Source organism: Mya arenaria, chromosome 16 (genome assembly GCF_026914265.1).
Source record: "Mya arenaria isolate MELC-2E11 chromosome 16, ASM2691426v1".
In the NCBI taxonomy this organism is placed as follows: Eukaryota; Metazoa; Mollusca; class Bivalvia; order Myida; family Myidae; genus Mya; species Mya arenaria.
Window position 1 is genome coordinate 16,240,304 of NC_069137.1, and position 21,334 is coordinate 16,261,637.

At 32.4% G+C, this 21,334-nt stretch overlaps 1 protein-coding gene across 1 annotated transcript; it reads right to left on the reverse strand.

Annotated features, from left to right (window-relative positions):
- Positions 1 to 301: 301 nt before the first annotated feature.
- On the reverse strand, positions 302 to 9,014 carry LOC128221991 (uncharacterized). Its single transcript, XM_052930720.1, has 2 exons — positions 8,902 to 9,014; positions 302 to 3,032 (listed from the first exon to the last, which is right to left on the reverse strand). Exon 2 carries the CDS (start codon positions 2,909 to 2,911, stop codon positions 2,105 to 2,107), a length of 807 nt encoding a protein of 268 aa, XP_052786680.1. The 5' UTR covers positions 2,912 to 3,032; positions 8,902 to 9,014; the 3' UTR covers positions 302 to 2,104.
- Positions 9,015 to 21,334: the final 12,320 nt, after the last annotated feature.

Below are 21,334 nucleotides of genomic sequence, written 5' to 3' on the forward strand. Positions count from 1 at the left end.
TGTCAAAGTCAGTGAATACTAAGCAAGAATTCGATGCGGGTAAAAATCGGTTTTTGGGCGCCTTGCCTCATATGGATACAAATAAAACTACAGATAAGTCGGCTATAATTCATCCATCATATGGTCGTGTCATTTAGAAAGAAGTCGCCAGATATTATCAATGTAGTACAGCAATTAATTAAATTAATTAAAACAAAGATTCGTCAATGCGTATACAGGTCTTGGCATCTTGTATATGAGCTATTAATGCGTTTGCGTAAAATAAGTTCTAAGAAACTGTTCGATAATACCGACGAACACCTTTCTTACGGGTATAGTTTATTGTTTTATTGAAAAAGTCAGGAACTACAAATAATACATGAACATGCAAACTATTGTAGTATACACTAATAGCAAATAAGAGTAAGCGCCTTTTATGTCGGTGGTATAAATATGCACAGATCGTTTTTGCTATTCCTTTACTTTTCATAAATTACTAATACTAAAACAAAGAATACACAATGTCACTTATTGCTTAAATATTGATACATGAACAATACGATGGAAACCGCAGTGCAATCCCAAGCCAAGAAGCATAACTATGAACGAAAACACCATTAGAGGCACTAGGTTTAAGGCCTAGCACGTGAAACACGCAACCTCATAATACACTACAGACAGTAAGCTGAACATATTTCACTGGGGATGTCGGGAGGTAAACAAGATCAAGGACAAACACACATCGTTACACTTCAACACAGACAGTAAGCGAAACATAGTTCACTTGGGAGGGTGGGAGGTAACCTAGCTCAAGGACAAACACACATCGTTACACTTCAACACAGACAGTAGGCGAAACATAGTTCACTTGGGAGGGTGGGAGGTAACCTAGCTCAAGGACAAACACACATCGTTACATTTCAACACAGACAGTAGGCGAAACATAGTTCACTTGGGAGGGTGGGGGGTAACCTTGTTAATTGTTACACAACCTAACACTGTTTAAGTACCAAGTCTCCAACTTGTCCCAACACCACTCAATTATTACAACATTGTTTAAGTACCAAGTCTCAGACTTGTCCCAACACCCTCATTTATGATAACTTACAAGTTATATCAGAGCCAGTATTAAATTAAAGGCAATAAAGTGTAAATAAAACAAATAATAATAATAATAATAATAATAATAATAATAATAATAATAATAATAATAATAATAATAATAATAAAGACAACGACTATAAATGAATTAATCCGCCCTTAGAATCAGTTCTTACGCCTGCAATTCAAGAGATCAAAGTAAGAAGAAGGAAAACGATACAAGTAATAACATATCGTCACCTTAGTGCAAGAACGCAATATCTGCTTCTATTTCTTTATGCAGGTATTGAGTTATTGCACTAAGGTGACGATATGTTGTTACATGTCGAACTGGCTATTTGTTAAACAAAAATAAACCAACCGCCCTTTATGTATGACGCATGGATGATACTCAGAATAACGGTTTCAATGATAACACATTTATAAGAAGACCGTAGGTTGACGCAAACCTTAATATCAGGCAAATATTAAGGAGGAAACAAAAAAGCATTGACGTCAGTTGTATTGGTATTGCCACACAGGTGAACGTTGCTTCTGGTAACATACGTAATACGTATCCTGAACGGTTATTGAGTTGCAGCCAGAATAAAAGTTTTACCACGTTGACGTAGATTTCTTTGAACTTGAAAAGATAAACATTCAAATATCAAACAAATCAATCCATATGATATTTGTCTACTCAACGTGATTACAACTGAGTTTTTGTCAACCCATTCGTCTCTTCGACATCACATTAATCGCACAGACAGCTCAGCGGTCATAACAGTTATTTACTTCACATTTTCGTCAGATATTATAAATACAATATTTGCAATTTATAATAAAAAAGAAACTGTCATATCATATGTTCAGTCAATCAATGCAAACTATTATTTAACAAATCGAAAATATATGGATATCAAATTTGAAGAAAGAATCCTCAAAACAGTCTATTACAAGACAAGGTAAGCATTTGTAATTCTAAAAACATTTAAAAAAATATCGCGACTGTTAAGTAATTCGATAAAATGTGTAACGTTTTGAATTAGAGAAATAAATGTCCCCGTATTTCTTCCAATTGCTGAATATCATTCTGTGGTGATGTAATCAAATTTGTCATAGCTATCGGCGGTGTCCTATTCATGGGTACTTGACAGTACTGCGTAAGGCGCGAGTCACACCCATCAGTTCCGAGGAAACTAGTAATGGCTCCGGCATTCTCGGGGGAAAGGCATGCGGCGACCCTCAGACTCACTGTGACGTTCAGTAAGAAACCGCAAATCGCTACAACGTTGCTGCAAACCCAAAGAGGAATCTCAGGAAATGGCAGCAAGTCGTTTCCAACACCAGTGAAGTACGGTATGACCAAGCCATCGGCAGGGCTCTGAAGAAGGGCGATGAGTTGTAACAAAGCCTGATGGGCGCCTTCCCCGTGCACAACGGGTGAGAAAATCACGTTTGGCGTTAGATCCATTCTTTCCGGTAGGACATTGAAGGCACCTGGTAACCCGGGTATAACGGGACCAGAATATTTCAAGTTGGTGATACGTATCGTGTTTGTAGCGATACCGTAAACGACATTTGCATCTACCGCGCAACCCCAGGGCGAAAAACACGTGACCGATTTCAGTACATTTGTAAGATAGTATATCTGACTCGGAACAAGAGCATGCAGATTTATTCGTCCATGTGCAATTAATGTGATCTCCACGTGTTGCTCTTTTTTGTGCCTCAGATGTTCTTCTATTAATCTTCCAAAGATTCGGAATACTTGCGCAATTTGAAACGCGTACCTGTTCAGGTTAATGTTCAGTGACAGAAACGCACCCTGCCATTCGTTACTCGAATGCATGTAAATATGATCGAGTATACCTTTTGCATCGTCATCAGAAGCACATTTTTGTACCGCGACCTTTTCCAATTCTTTTCGAAATTTCTTTCGCAGATACCTCTCGTATTCTTCAGTTTCCTCCCTGAAAACAACAGTAATTAAAGTGGATATGTGAAAGCAGCGAAGTTTATAGAAAATGTGACTATTGTTAAACGAAAATGAAAATGAGTTATGTAGAGATCGTGTATTATTAGTTAATATGTCCTCTTTTCTTAAACTGAATATGATCCCTTATGTAAGATTGAATACGATACCTCGTATAATATTTAATACGGTCTCTGGTGTAATACTGTATTTGGTATAGTGTTTAATATTCAAAATAGTATTGTATGTAATACTGAAAACAGTTTCTATGTAATATTGAAAAAGGTCTCCTGTGTCAAATTGATTTCAATTACCTTGTGTCATTTTAAAAATGATCCATTGTGTAAAACTGGATACGGCCGCTTGTGCAATATCAAATGCGGTCGCTTGTGCAATATCAAATGCGGTCGCTTGTGCAATATCAAATGCGGTCGCTTGTGCAATATTTAATGCGGTCGCTTGTGCAATATCAAATGCGGTCGCTTGTGCATTTTTTTAATATGGTTTTGTGTAATATTAGATACGGTCCCTTGTGTAATTCTGAAAATAGTCCCGTTAAGACTTAACAAGAAGTCGCTCAAATGCAATGGACGTAAACGAAAGTGTGACAAGGACTCGAATGACGAGGCCATACAAAGTAATCCCTTTGTTTCTGCAATGCTTCGCAAGCGACACAAAAAGTAGGTGTTATCGCCTTAAAGCACTCGGGGTGTGGCTGTTCCAAAATAACTATTATTCCAAACAAAATAATATGTAAATTGATAGTAATGTGACGCACTCTGAGATTTTGGGTCCAAATGAGGTAACCTCGTTTAGAGAAAATCAACTTCAAACCTGACGTCACACACTTAAATTTTATTTCCAATAGACAAATATTTTTAAGCGTTTTCTATCTTTTGCTAAACTGTCCATTTGTTTATATTTTACAAAGAGTTGTATTTGACCTTTATGGTTTTAACAAATTAATTCCCATTTTCTTTTCGTTGTTGTGATGGCCCTTTGTTAAAGATTGCTCATGACTTCAACTCCTCGCAAGATAAACATTTAGGTCAAAAGGCTTACGCGTGATTATTGACTTTAAACACGAGAATCTGGCGGTATGTATAGTATAAAACGAAGGTCAGTTCATGGTTTTCATATTTATTCATTTAAACCATTACGAAAATAATCATATTATTGACCACTGGTTGTTATACATTGCTAAAAATGCAAAATAAATTTGTACCAGAAGCAAAATGGCGGAAAATGAAAAATGTCAACATTGATGTCATTAGTTATTTTTTAGTTCAATCATGCAGAGTATCGGTTTGTTAATTTAAAAAAAACATGTGCAGCCAACGAAAGTTACTAAGTACTAATAGATACAAGTTATCTGAAGCTGATACGGCTTATGAACTTGTTTTTGAAATGTTGACATTGTGGACCTTTCTGACACAGAATGCAATACAATTCAGTCACAACCGGCATTTTTCAGATTTACACATAAATTATATTGATATGATTGTTTTGTCATTTTTGTTTTTAACCTAAAATAAATGAATGTAGGTCAAATGGTGATCATCTTATGCAGAGATATGTAATGGAAGAAGTGGCAGACACTGTCCAAAAGTCATCCTATGGTACAATATCCCCCAGCTTATTGACCCAGCGGTGACCCAGGCAATTCGATGTACTTCTTAAAGAACATGTTGAAGCCAAAATCAGGACTGACCAAGTTCCAAAACGGGTCTTAATTGCTAAAAAAACCGCCAAAGATTACAGTTTTTAATGCTTTGAGAGTGCATCTTTAGCAAGTCTAGACTTAGACATATATAGGTTGTGTCACATTTTTAAGGCTTTTTCTATGACGGGGTTTTCGAACTTCATGGTGATGAATGCGGATGGATATACGGACCCCGTTCTTGCAAGTTGCACTTTAAGTACTAAAACTCTCTTGAATAGACAATGCATTTCTGCAAACTTTTTATGTAGACCACTTCTGCATAGTTATTTGATCAAAAAATGTATACTTAAAACGTTGAAAATTCACCGTTTCTTTTCCTTATTCGAGTTTGAATAAGGAATAGGGAATTAGTTCCTTATTCCTTATTCTATTTTTTTTTTCTATTTTCGTGCATTAGTTTATTAACAAAGTTGCTTAACTATAATGAAAATACGAAACACATTACAAAGAAGTGATTTTATGCATATCTACAATTATGCATTTTGAATAAGGAAAAAGAAACTAGTTCTCTATTCCTTATTCGAAAAAGGAACAACGAATGAGGAAATAACTTATCGTCCATCATTTAAAAAGGAGTTTCTGAAAAGCGTAAACTAATAGTTCTTATCAGTTTATGACTTGTATCTAAAACAAACACTTCATTATTCAGATGTTACATAGTAACACAATTTTGTTGTAATGTAACACTATTTAGACATTTTAATTTGAATACATTTGCTAATAAATACATTTATTGTATTTATTTAAGTATAAATGTTTTTATTCCTATTTTTCTTATACATTAAAAATAGAAATAGACAAATATGACCAGTAAAAGACTAGTAGGACGCCAATGTTTTTATTAAAAAGCCCAGTAAAATTGCTATACATCAAAAAGTCTTCAAAACATGGTTCATTGTTTTATCACAAGTTAAACAATAACCTAGGATAGAAAATACTTATATCATTTTATTCAATAGTGATATTAAATTAATATGTAGTAAGGCTAATTTGACTGGACCAGAAAAACCAATACTGTTTTTTTATAAACTATATACGTTGTATGTGCTTTTATCTCAAGCATTAATTGCACATGGAATTTGTTCTGACATAAGGCCACCAGGATCAAATACCGAAAAAAATTTAAAAACAAATTATCAAAGTATCCTGCACATTAAAAAATGTCTATATGTTTAAAGATTATATTCATTATTTGACATAACATTAATATGCAATTAATAAGTTTTGATTTGAAAGCCTTTTTCGTCAAGTTCTTTGGGAGAAATATGCTTCTGAAACATTGCTCAAGAATCGGCTCATGTGACAGAATTCACCTTTTAAAAATGTGTGACTGCAATCTCTGGTCGTACTTAAGTTAAATAATTTAAGAATTTGAACATGTATGATTTGCATTTACAAACTGTTCTTAAAATATCCGTCCACATACAATCTACTGCAGGGTGCATTCGGTTTTATAAATGTATTTTAACAATAAAATGCAGCATGAATGGCCCAAATGGCGTCAAAACTATTTGTACCTGCATGATGTGCAATAAAATAAGTATTAAAATAAATGTTCATGATAGTGATACATTTCAAATCTACAATCTTATTCAACTACAAAATATGTTCGGTTACATACATTTTAACAATAAAATAGGGTTTATATTTAATATCCTCAAACGATTTCGAATCAGAATTTGTAGTTGTACAACACTTCAGTTGTACACAGAACATATATATTTGATCATATTATAAGTATGCTTTATAATTAATGGGACCCTTAAATATACCAACAAGAGCAGTCACAGGCTGCTATTTCCCCTTTCAAATACAGAACAGTATCAACTTCGCCTTTGAAAAAGTCTCCAACGTGGTGGATACATTTATAAGTTTTTCGTTCCCAATGAACAAATAAAACTCAAGAACGAATTTTCTATATGAATAAGTTGGAACAAAATAAATTATAATCGAAATTCTACTTTACGCAATGCAAATTCGCCGAATAAATAAATACGCTAAAAAATCAATAGCCAATACAATATAGAGTAGTAGGGACAGTCAGTTTCTGATTTTAATTTATAGGATTATGCTACACGATTCTTTTCTTTTGTCGGAACTCCATTTTGATTCATCGAAATGCTTAGTTGTTGTCCAAATTTCAATCCTGCAATTTTGATAGATTTCTGTCCGTGGTTTCAAAAGTTATTCATACACGTATTCACTGTCTTTGTTATAGCATTACTGGTTAGATCCCTTATCGCCCGGAAATGGAGGTTTGTCTTAAGTAAATTGAGAAGGACTGAATATTTTCGAATGAAATTAAACATTGAGAAAGTTGATCTAAAAAAAGTCTGATAAAATTGATAATGTACACTCATTTAAAGAACAAATTCACGTGCCAAACTCAGTAAATTTCACAGAAATTACAGTACTGTAGCAATAAATCGCTCACTTCAGAACAATTGTAATCTCAAATCCCAAATAAATGTTCCTGATAGACGACACTTTTTTGTTATCTCTGTCTTATTCTATAAAATTAAACATGTTGCTTATTTTAAACGAGTTTTTTAATCAGTTTCCATTTTGTTGAGAGGTAAGACCCATGTTTGACCCAAGGAACAATCTTTGTAAAGGACCACTACATGAGGATTCATAAATGATATTACGAGTCTGCGCCTTGCAGTTTCAGAGGAGAAGATTTTCAAATATTTTACTGTAAAGGTGATATAGAAAAATTGAGTCCCCAGGAGCAGGGCAAGCTTTGACCACAGGAGCATTATTTGTACAAATTTGTTGAAGAACCATTACAAGGGGCTACGTACAAAATATCAAAGGTCTGGGCTATGCGTTTTCAGAGATGATATTTTATCGAAATTGTTCTACAGATATGAACCCAGGAGCATTATTTGAACAATTTTGGTGAATAATCACTATTTTATGTAAAATGAAGTAAGGGCAATTAATCTAAACAAAATCAAAAAAAGATTACAATTATGTGCATTACACTCCTCCTGAATACGATATGTATGTTTATGAAGTTTAAAAGCAATACTTCAAACAATTTTAAGGCTATGCTTTGGGCAAAAAAATGTAAGTATAAAAATAAACAAAGAATAATTACTAAATAAATACCAAGGATATAGTTAAAGGTCATCTGCACTGCATTTCTCACAAATTATGTATATGAAGTTTGAAGTCTATACCTCAAAATGTATGAAGACATGCTCCGGACAAAAGTGTGACTGACACACAAGTACACATGTACGCAGACTCGACTACCATACTACTATATCCCCTTCGCCATTCGACGGGGAATAAACAAAAAACAGACTAGAACGTGATCCGCAGTGAATGCTAAAGATCTTGAATGCATTTATACAAAATGTAGAGGTACCAAATAAACCCGGCATTTATAGTGAAAATATGCTCACATGGAATGTTAAGACAAACTTTATGTGTCAGATAATGACCAAGATGTTATCGCTTCTTAAAAGATTATCTTTCTTTCTAACACACGATATGCAATTTAATTGGTTCTTGTAATTCATACATCATGCTTTATGTTGATTACTGTTTCTCTATATGGAGACATCCGTCGGACCATAACGGTAAAAAAATATTTGGTCATAAAACTCATATTGTTTGATGAGTATCTTTTTATTTTAAGGTAAACACATTTCAAGTGCATTTAACACCAAAAGTGAAAATTGATATTGATCTCGCCAACCGTCTCAATTATCAATCGTTATCACAGTGTAGGTAAAGTGTAATATTGTCATTTCTTACATGTCATTGGCTGATTGCATATTGGATTTTTTACAACAATGATCTGCTTTACTAAACGAATACATTGCGAATTCCTTTTTATCTTATTTATCAGAGTCAGAGTGGATAATTAAAATATAATTTTCTTAGTTTTGACTCTGGGAATTAAGCGGCTAACATTGTTTAAAGGGTAAAAGATAACAAGGTCAATCATGTTATTGTTTGAAAAACAAGTAAGATCGATAAACGACTAGCGTTTTAGTCTAAAAGAATAAGTTATAGCGTATGCATTAACATGGCAAAACATATTATACGAAACATGTTATACGAAAACAAAACAAATATGCGACTTTAGACAGAACGATTTTCATATATATAATAAGTTATATAACCTAACCTGTATATTGTCTATACTGTCAACCGTTTACACTCACACGGTAATTACTGATGATAAATAGTCATGGTGTCTCAACTTTGTGATTATTATAATAAAATAGTTAATTTACAACTAAGGGACGTAACTGCAAACGGTACAAAACAATATTGCGCATTTAACAGCTAAACATTAGTAGTCTCAAATGAACTTAAGATGATTGTCGAACATTATCTTTATCTGAGATCTATCATACTCCCAGCCTATGAGACCTATCATACCCCCAGTCTATATGAAGAATTGATCGGAAATCAATAATTGAAGGAACGATGGCTGACAAATACTACTACCTACAATATTAAGCTATCTATAAATTAATAGTTTGAATGAACCTCCGAACCGACATCGGGGAACAGGTAACAAAGTCTGTTAGACCCTGTACTTTGAACCTGCCTAAACTATTTATGTTTAGCGTGACTTTGCTCGGCTTTTTTTTAAAAAAAATAGACGTAAGGCAAGTGTTATTTGAAAACGTCTGTTACATCCGTTGATTCAGTTATAAATTCAAAGAAAAAGAGAAACGAATGGAGGGAAAAAATAATTGGCCTACGAGGAAAAAGATAATACTTATAGAAATGAAGGATGTCCCACAAAATGGAATGCACAAATAATAATAAGTGTACCTATCTATATATATTGCCATTATCATGTAATTCAATTCCTAGGCATACCTTATCACATTTATGCATTTTTATGTTTTAAATATAACTTAGTTTTCAAGACAATAAAAGTAATAAATTGTGTGTCTATTTACTATGAATGTGTTTAAATGAGTGGTATAGGTCCACTGGTCTGGTTTTCTGATGTATTTATAATAGTTGTTTCACAACGTCATATTTGAAGGCGACTGGAAAAAGTGGTACGAAGTCGGCGAAGTAATGTATGAGGTAATGGAGTTTAAAACGATAATGGTGAAATTTTACACGTGATGTTTGTATTTTATATCAATCATGATCACCCAGTAAGAACAATTTTCAATTAATATGGACTTTGAAAAGTGTTTTTTCTCCTATTCCCGTAGTGTGTCTGACAACGATGGTTTGATAATTGACATTTATTTCCTTTTGCCTACATTTTGCTTTTCTCAGTCAAAGAGGAATTTTGACATTTATAGCGAGTGTTTTGTCCAATGTTTTCGATATCTTGGCCAGATAGCTTTGCAGGTTTGTAGCGATACATCTATCTGCATTGATATAAGCACCGTGTATACATACATGCATTTCCAACAAGTAACCCATATATTTTTAGTAATTAAACATGCATTTTATGTACAATCTACATGCTTCAGAGAGATCAGGAACTATTGTTTTGAAACACAATTGTAAGCTGTGAAATAATTATATTCTTAGTATAATTAAAACATGAAGAAATATTGTACATAAAAAAATAAAGAATGTTTGAATAGGAAATCGCATGTCGGCCTTCATTCAACAAGTACAACGCTCAGTCGTTAAGAATTAACGTTAAACAACTTCACAGACATCAAGTCAAAATTGTGTTCCCCGCCGGATGAAAATATGTAATAATCTCTGTCAATTTGAAGATGTTATGTAACATATTTGCTATGTCCGCGTTCCTAAATCATGAAGACTTTACATTATGTATTTTGACTATTCGCAAACATGTCCGTTTCAACGGCTAAGAATTTGTTCAAATAATTGTCGTTTAGGTCCACTGGGCCGGGTAATGATGTATTAGTGTTTGAAACGTTATATACCATTCGAGGCAAATTTCACTTAGTATTAAATATTTACTTACTTAAAACACTGAACAACAATAGCAATAAACATCAAATTAATAAATATGAACGTATAATTGAACAGATGATTACTGTCCGGATAACGGACATGTCACATTTATTATGAAATAATATAATTATTAGATAATTATCAAAGTTAGTGGAATGCTAATTGAGATTAAAATCTAGTAAATAATTGATGCGAAAAATAATGACTTCCTTTAATTAGAAAGTTTAAGTATACGGAGTTTTAAATTATTACTGGACTTGTTGCTGTTGTTTTTTCATATAAATATTGAAATTGTAACTAATATTAAATCATTACGACTTAACTGTGACAAGAAGTAAAGGTGTGTTTTTAGACTGAAGGTTGACAAAACGAAAACGCAATTTTTAAGGATATTTGTCTCTGATTCGATAAGTTCTTATAGTAAAACCAGCTCGTTTTTCTTTTTGAATTCGCTTTTCATATCATATTCGTTCAAGATTTCCGTATTTTAAGATTTTCCTGATTTTGCATAAACGTGATTTCGCTGTTCATGTCATATTCCTATATGATTTCCATATTGTAAAGTTCCCGTCATTTTGCATCACCGTGATATCGCTGTTCTTGTCATATTCCTTTGTGATTTCCATATTGTAAGATTCCCGTCATTTCGCATTTAAGTGATTTCGCTGTTCATGTCATATTCCTTTGTGATTTCAATATTGTAAGATTCCCGTCATTTTGCATTACCGTGATATCGCTGTTCATGTCATATTCCTTTGTGATTTCAATATTGTTAGATTCCCGTCATTTCGCATTTAAGTGATTTCGCTGTTCATGTCATATTCCTTTGTGATTTCCATATTGTAAGATTCCCGTCATTTCGCATTTAAGTGATTTCGCTGATCATGTCATACTTTTTTGTGTTTTCAATATCTTATGATTCCCTTGAGTTCGCATTTAACGTGTTTTCGCTATTATGTCGTTTTCGTTTGGGATTTTCAGATTTCAAGAATCGCTTGATTTCGCAATTATGTGATTTCGCTCTTCGTGTAATATACATTTGTAATTTCCATATTTTAAATAAATCTCTGATTTTGCATCAACGTGATTTATGCTATTCGTTTGAGATTTCAATATTTCGCATTTATGTGATTTCGCTGTTCATATCATATTTGTTTTAATTTTGCACGTACTAGAATTCTCTGTTTGGTCATTTCCATGTTCCATAAGATTCCCCTACCTTCGCATTTAAGTGATTTCGCTGTTGATATCATATTCGTTTTAATTTAGCACGTACTCGAATTCTCTGTTTTGTCATATCCTTGTTATAAGATTCCCCTACTTTCGCATTTATGTGATCTAGCTGTTCATATCATATTCGTTTTGATTTCTCACATACTCGAATTCTCTGTTTTGTCATATCCATATTATAAAATTCCCCTACTTTCGCATTTATGTGATCTAGCTGTTCATATCATATTCGCTTTGATTTCACACATACTCGTATTCTCTGTTTTGTCATTTCCATGTTATAAGATTCCCCTAATTTCGCATTAAAATAATTTCGTTGGTCATGTCGCATTCGTTTGAGATTTTCCTATTGTATGATTCCCCAGACAGGTGAAAACATGCGCTTGACATTCAGTCAATAACCATTTTGTTTTTGGTGTGATTGCTTACACTTGAAGAAAGAGATTTGCATTCTTGTAACCGGTAAATTAAATCACTATTTTCACTGTTTTACTGAATATACTTCTTATTTAAAAATATGTCATCCAGGGGCTACAAATTATCGTTGATTGGATAGTGTAAATCATTTTGATACAAAATGGAATTCAAATTGACGGGTTACTCTTCCTTCAAATTGCAAACGGAATTTCCATAGATAACTTAACTATTATTTCTAAAATAAATTTGACTCAACTCCCATTTTCACCAAAACATGATGAAAATGCAACAGACAAACATGAATTTTAACATTTAATAAATCAATTTAATAGCTGAAGTAAATAGAGTTGCACACAAGAACAATTTCGGCTAAAGTAAATAACCTAAAATTTAATACAAATCTGAACGTATCCGGGTTCTTCAATATTAAATGTTCTCTAATGTTTGGAAACTAAGTCATTGTTTAATGATTTAATACTGGGCTTGTCTCTATACTTTTGATTAAGGTATTGTTTAAAAACGACTTGGTATTTCTTATTTCTAATAGTACTGAAAAGAAGACAAATTGGTAAAAAGTGCATTTATAACCATTATATTTTAGAGGACAACTTATACACGTTAAATTGACTTATGGTACCGTTTTTTTCTCAATATACCAACTTCAACATTCATGGTTGCTAAAACGAAGATGTATAAAAGAAACACGCAGGTATTTCGACAATATATCAAGGTACTTTCCAAATTTTTAGATCAAGAATACATTCGCCATTTTCACAGTATTTTGAGCCGTGTATTGTTTTCCATGTAAATTGTCACTGTGTGACTTTCTCGCTTCAGTTTTGATTGATTTGTTTTTCTATAATATCTAATTTCATATTCATTCTTCGTATTTTATTTCACAAATGTCATAAAAAATATATTTCCACAAGTGGCGATGCAACACGAAAAAGTGTGGTTCATCTATTATCACGAGTAAAGTAAAATACGATCTTACGCTGCAATTACCAAATGTTCTGTTTCTTTTATGCTTATTTTCGGAGATTAATTGTTGTTGTTTTTTCTTTCAAAATACCCCATTTTTGGAATTTCTTTTTGCTACCCGGTCACCAGTGGGAACCCCTCACGCGCAGTTTGATCGCCGGTGACGTTAAATGTCGTTTCGCTTATGGCGAAATAGTTCTCGATTATTGTTTTTAAAGATCATTTTCTCTACGGTTTATTTCGTAAATATTTCTCAATAAACGTTTATCAATGCATTGATTTTGCTAATAATATAAGTTTATAAGTTAATGCACCAATTCTTTTTAAATTGAACAGGGCATAATGACATTGATCAAATTACACCCGTCGCCATTTACTGAATGAATATTTGAAAGGTCGAACGCGTTAACAAAACAAATTTGGACTTTTAACAAGTTTTAGAGTATGTTTCGTGATACATGGTTTCATGAAACATGGATATTAAATCAACTTCAATGTCAGAGATCAGTCGTATTCGCTTGTAGACGGGTCGTTTCTAAAATCACGCTTCGTTTGATTTGACGCGTGGTTTGGTATTTTAGTTTATAAGCTTATTGCTGTGAAAAAATCCAAGAAATTCGTATTACAAAGTCAGACTGTTGAAAAAGATATTATATATGAAAGCAAATGTTCGAGCATTCAGCTTCAATTATTGTTTTTGTAAAATGGAAACGCCGATTCCCTCATAAGGGGTTAGTTTTCTTTATTCCAAAAAAAACTTTATACAAACGTATAAAATCTTTTTTTAAGATCAAATTATTATTTTAAAATACTTTACTAGTTCAAAGTGAGGTAGTCAGCTTTGATCAAAGGGAAGTAACTACAATGGATTTTAAAATCAGTTCTTAAAGTTAACAATTTAACTCATTTTTTGCAGTGAAAATATCACTTCAATATTTGTTATTTATATTTCCACAACTGTGATTTCACTCTCCCGTTTCACCCAAAAGCATGGAACAATTGTTTTTTTACGAAGAATGCATTTTCCTAATGATCAATAACCAATTCCATTTAATTGCATATTTAACATATTCAATATGCCTTCAATTTTTGTTAGGAGAACTCAATTCGTTGTTTATTCCATTATCGAATGTTACGACATGTATTATAAGCCAGATTTGCATCAGATTGTAAAAGGACCAATCAAAAGACAGCATTAAGAGTACCAAATACAATAAAGAGTCTGAGCCGCCATTTTGTTTGGATTTTTAGGAAATAACGTTGATGTTTTTTATTGAATTAATGAATTCACACCAATGAAAATTATTGATTATTAAAGGGATTATTGAAGTAAATTTGTGATTTAACTATCATTAGATGAGTTGAGCATGGACCATGATTTGAAACGTTACAATTCCATCATTTGATGTTTTGTGGTATGCTGACATGTAGACACACTTCAGTTCGTTTTTGCTCAAGTAGTTCTAATGTTTGATTTGTGTATTAAAGTTAATATTCACTATTTGTATACAACATGCCACTTGTTTGCATATTGGACTTTTGTTTTAACGTATTTTCCAGTCCATATATTCAGACAATTTAACAATAAAAATAAGTAGATGTAGTTTTCAAACTCATTAATGATGAACTTGTTTTTACCCTTAATAGTATGGATTGATTAAAATATAAAGAAAAAACATTTACACTGGCATTACAACTGATAAGAGTGTTGTCCTAGGAGTTATAAACCTGCCATCTGCCAGTTGGCCTACCAGTTATTGAAAATTAGGATTATCAATTAGGTTCTGTAATAGGTGTTGTTAGAAAATCCCTTATTAATAATCTGGTTTGTTGTACACAGTTAACACTGTGTAATTCCAGAGCTGTTAGGAACCTCTAAATCTTTAAAAAAAGGCAACAATAGGAACATTTGGAGACTTTCATTTTCCTTTTTGTAGCTTACAGTTTAATATCATAAAGCAATCCTAATATAAGCTTTAAAGAAGGTTCTTATAGTTGGCCCTAGTGACACCAACTAATTTTTTTGTTTATTAGAAAAAATAACCAAAAGTATAAGTTCTTCGCTAAAGCTGCGTTTTCGCTAGCCGATATCGCAAAAAGCTTCATTTTATAATGACAAAAACGAAACTTCTTCACAAAAGCTGTGCTTTATACTGAAAAAACGAAGCTTTTTTGCCGCACCTTCTGGCTAAAACCTTAAATAGCTGCGCGTTTGACAAAGCTTCTAAGCTAATGGTGCGCTTTTTTGTCCAATACCACATAATGCTGCACTTTTACTGTAGAAACGAAGCTTCTTCGCTAAAGCTGAACTTCTTAGGCCAATTAGCCCAACAGCCTCGCTTAAACTGCGCCTTTATAGTAAAAAACGCAGCTTTGTGCAAAAGTTGTGCTTTTTTAGCCAATACAACCGAAAGCTGACTTTGTTATCTAAACAATGAAGTCATTTCACAAAAGGTCCGTTTTTTCCAATAACTGCCCGTTTCCAGTAAGAAGCAAAAGCTGCGCTTTCTTTGGCCAATACCACTTTGCCTTTGCAGCGCATTAGCGAAGCTTTTAGCACGGGATATGCAGATCTTTAAAACCAGATATCTACCATGCGGGTTATAAAATACAGTATCGTTATTTTTACTATATACATTGTATGGAAATAAGACTATACATATTTTCAACACAATCGTTTTGACTTGAATTTAACAACACTGTTAATAAAGAGTATTACAAACAAGTATTTCATTTTCAGATTCACATGAGTTTACACACATGAGTGAAGCCATAGCCAGAGTGTAGTCTGTGGAGCTATTTTCACCCAAAAATCTGATTTTAAGCGTCACATGAAAATTCATAAAGGAGAGAAGCCATACAAGTGTTCGATATGTCAGGCTGATTTTACTTAGAGAACTGGTTTAAAAAGACACACGACAATATACACAGGAAAGATGCCATACAAGTGTGACATATGTTATGCTGTTATATCACAAAAAGATGATTTACAAAAGCATATAATACTACACACAGGAGCTAAGCCACACAAGTGTGATATATGTGATAACGTTTTCTCTCGGAAATTTGATTTACAGAGGCATATAAGATTACACACAGGAGACAAGCCGTACAAGTGTGAGGTATGTGATGCTGATTTCGCTCGGAAAGGACGCTTAGATTGACATATGAGAATACACAAGGAAGAGAAGCCATACAGGTGTGATATATGTAATGCTAATTTATATTGGAAAACCGCTCTAGAGGCACATATAAAAATGCACACAGGACTGAAGCCGTACAAGTGTGAGATATGTCATGCTGCTTTCTCTCAAAATCATAGTTTACGGACACATATAAGAAAACATACAGGAGTTAAACCGTACAAGTGTCAAATATGTGATGCTGCTTTCTCTCAGAAAAATTGTTTACAGAATCATATAAGAAAACATACAGGAGAAAAGCCATATAAATGTGAGTCATGCTATGCTGCATTCTCTCATAAAGGTAATTTAAAGAATCATATAAGAATACACACAGGAGATAAACCGTACAAGTGTGATACAGGTGATGCTGCTTTCTCTCAGAAAATTGATTTACAGAGGCATATTAGAATACACATGAGACAAGCCGTACAAGTGTGACGTATGTGATGCTGCTTTCCGTCAAAAAAGTGGTTTACATAGACATATGAGAATCCACACAGGAGAGAAGCCGTACAAGTGTGAGGTATGTGATGCTGCTTTCTGTCAGAAAACTTCTCTACAGGCACATACACGAATACACACATGAGCAAAGCCGTACAAGTGTGAGACATGCGGTGCTGCTTTCTCTAAGCATAGTTCTTGACAGACACATCGAAGACTACACACAGGAGAGAAGCCATACTAGTATGCTAAATGTGATGCTGCGTTTTCTTTAAAAGGTGGTTTACATATATGTAAGTAAAACAGAGGCGAAGCCGTATAAGTGTGAGATATGTGGTACTGCTTTCTTTCAGAAAGGTTACCTGCAGAAACAAGAACACGCACAGAGGAGAATCTATACAAGTGTGAGAAATGTAATGCTGCTTTCTCTCAGACAATAAATTTACAGGTACATATAAGAATACACACAGGGCAAAAGCATGTATGAATACGTGAACACAGATGAGAAGCCGTAAAAGTGTGATACATGCGATTGTGCTTTATTTCGTATTTGTAGTTTATCGACACATAAGAATACTCACAGGAGAGTAACCGTAAAAGTGTGAAACAGGAAGGTGCTTCGCGGAAACATATGGCAATACACACAGGCGAGAAGCCGTACAAGTGTGGCACATGTGATGCTGCTTTATCTCGAAAATGTTATGTGATGCTGTTTTATCTAGAAAATGTTATTTAAACATGTAAGAATACACACAGGGGAGACGCCATAAAACGTTGAGATATATAATGCTGCTTTTTTATAAAGGTTATTTACTATCACATATAAGAATACACACGTGATAGAAGCCATACAAGTGTGAGACATATGGCGATGACTTTATTCAGTTAAAACGTCACATAAAAAACAGTAGAGAACATGTCACGTTGCTTTCTTTTGGAAAAGTAACTTACAGTATCATATAATATTCTGTACATATGTAAGACGTGATTTGATGCATTACATCGAAAACAATCTCTACAGACTCATTTAAGTGCACACACAACCATCTTTACATAAATGACACGCGTGATGCGGCATTCCCTTGAAATGAATAGTTACATAATCATATTAAGTAAATACGCTTAGAAGGGGCGAAATGTGACACAGGTTGGAAACATGCGATCAAGTGTATGCTAATATGCATCAAATATGCATCATTTCGTCAGATAATGATAGCATCAAACGCATATGCTATAGCTGTACAGATGGTGTTAGCGTCAGTTTTATTATGCCCAAGATTATTATTTTTCATTCTACGCGTGATTTCTTGAATTGGTTATCGTACTAGTGTATTTTGGTGTTATAAAGATTCTCATGTACTAATAACCATACCTGTTGTATTCGATAATTGTTGTATATGTGTATATAATACAATTATGCATTTTTGATTTGTTTGTTTTTTCTTCTAAATTGTAAATTATTTCCGTGTTTTCTTTGTTTAAATTAGTACAATAGTACATTTGATAAAAATCACATTCGTTAATACAATAATTCCGTTCTTGTACCTTTCTGGAAATACACAGTGTTGAACGTTGAATTATCAGTATCATCATTTTCCATTGATTTGTTTCGTTTTGTTGATAAACTTCAACTAGAAGTTGCGAGGAGAAAAAATACATAAACTTATTGTTTCAGAAACGTATCGAGTGTGATCAATGTGCATATACTTTTTGTTTACATATTATACTGGGGCATCACTTGAATGCTCAAACTGAACTACTTAGGTCTGTGAAATAACGCATAACATCACATGTAAGACCACACTATAGAACTACATGTGTAAGACCAGATTTTAGAGTATCACATATAAGACCAAATTATAAAACATCACATGTAAGACCACATTATAGAACATCACGTGTTAGACCACCTCATAGAATATCACATGTAAACAACATTATAGAACACTACATGCTAGACACAATGATTGAACATCACATATAATACCACATTATAGAACATAACATGTAAGACAATATTATAGGACATAACATGTAAGACCCCATTAAAGAACATCAGATTTAAGACAACATTATAAAACATCACATGTACTACCACATTATAGTACATCACATGCAATACCATACAATAGAACAACACATGTAAGAACACATTATAGTACATCACATGTATGACCACATTAAAGAACATCACATGTAAGAACACATTTTTTTTATGATTTAATACTTTTATTATTATTATCATTTTTATTATTTATTACCATATTATTATACTTATTATTATTATTATTATTAGTAGTAGTAGTAGTAGTAGTAGTAGTAGTAGTAGTAGTAGTAGTAGTAGTAGTAGTAGTAGTATTTATATTATTAATTATATTATTGTTATTATTATTATTATTATTATTATTATTATTATTATTATTATTATTATTTTATTAATATTATTTTTTATTTTTATAATTATTATTTTTGTTATTATTATTATTATTATTATTATTATTATTATTATTTTTATTATTATTATTATTATTATTATTATTATTATTATTATTATTATTATTATTATTATTATTATTATTATTTGTAGTAGTAGTAATAGTAGTAGTAGTATTAATATTATTGTTTTTATTATCATCGTTATTATTTTTATCATAATTTTTTTATTATTAATATTATTATATAATCATTATTTATTTTTTTAATATTATTATTTTAATTGCTTTTAATATTATTCTTATTATCAATATTATTAGACATTTGAGCTGTTCTTCCATGTTTCTTGTTTGTGATTTTTGTTTTTATGTTTTATGTCTTTGGCGTTTACCCAGTGCCATTAAACCGGGTTTATGTTTAAACTTTATGCTACTGAGCTTGTTTCTGTTGTTTTTCGCATAAATAATGACGTCATAATTTGGTTCCCCGGCGGATGAAAATATATTATAATATGTTTCAGTTGGAGTAAGCGCTTTACATTCATAAAAGATGCACTTTTACTCCCAAATAAGATTTACCACAATTGATATAATTGTTTTAATGTACCCAAAAGGATGAATACATCTCAAAATGAATGGTTTTTAAAAGGATATCAAGTTTATTTGAAAGAAAGGTGCAGAAAACTTGGTATACCTTATGAGACGATAGTGGATTGCAGTCAATTTGTTAGCACTCACCAATCATTTAATATTTTTATGTATTCAGCTATTAAATACACAGTTAAAATCTTGTTAGCAATAATTAATATTTTTGATAAATGAACTATTTTGGAAGTAGTTAAAGGTTTATCACTCAAAAATATGTTTGTTATACATGTGTATGTATTGATTTTGAATAAGAATATTACTTTCAGACTTAACATTAATATTTACGTAAACCTTTTCGATATCATGTCTGTTAAGTAGATATGAGGGGCATCCACTGGGCAGGGTGCTTGTGTGTTTGTCATTGTTGTAACGTTATATGCCATTCTAAACTCAAATCACTATAGTAATCTATTTACTTACTTAATTAATGAAAAACAGAGCAACAAAATAATTCTGAAAGGATAGTTGAACAGAAAAAAAAAAAATAACTGTCCGGAAATCCGCATCAGGTAACGGAAATGTCATATTTATCATGAAATAGAGACATTTATTTGATGATTATCGAAATAGTGAAATGTGAATTGAGATTGAAATCTAACACATAACTGATGCTAAACGATAATTTCTTCTTTGAGAACGGACTTGTCTCTGTTGTTTTTAAATACATTTTATAATGACATGTTTAGTCATAACGGTTGTTGCAAAGGAAAAATGTGTTTTATGAAGGACATATTATCTCCTACACGGCAAGCGATTCTTGCAATATAAGTTGTGTGTGCATTTGTTTCGCTATTCATGGCATATTCATTTGTGATTGTTATATTATTAGACTCCCGCATTTTTGCATTTAAGTTATTTTGATATTCATGTCATATTCGTTTGTGATTGCCAAATTATAAGACTCCCCTATGTTTGCATTTAAGTTTTTTTTATATTCATGTCATTGGCGCCGCACTGAAGTGCGCGCCTATTATGGAATGGTAATTTATTTTAGTTAGTGGTAGGAGCGGGTTTTAAGTTGGTTGACAGTTGGGTTTTACTGTTATTTTATAATGATTAAAAAATGCAAATGGGTGGCGATTGCATGGGTGTTAAAATGCTATTTATGGTTGAATAGATAGTCTTCAATTTATCTTTAAAACATTATTTCGGAAGAATGACAAATAAGTATAATAACTGTTCCCGATTCGTTTACGTTTTCCGATTGGTTACCTGAAATATCTGAAATATCATGTGCCGGAAATGTTAACTGTGTGGACCGGTAATTATGTGAATGGAAATAATTATGTTTTATGTTGTTTTGTTATGTTTACTG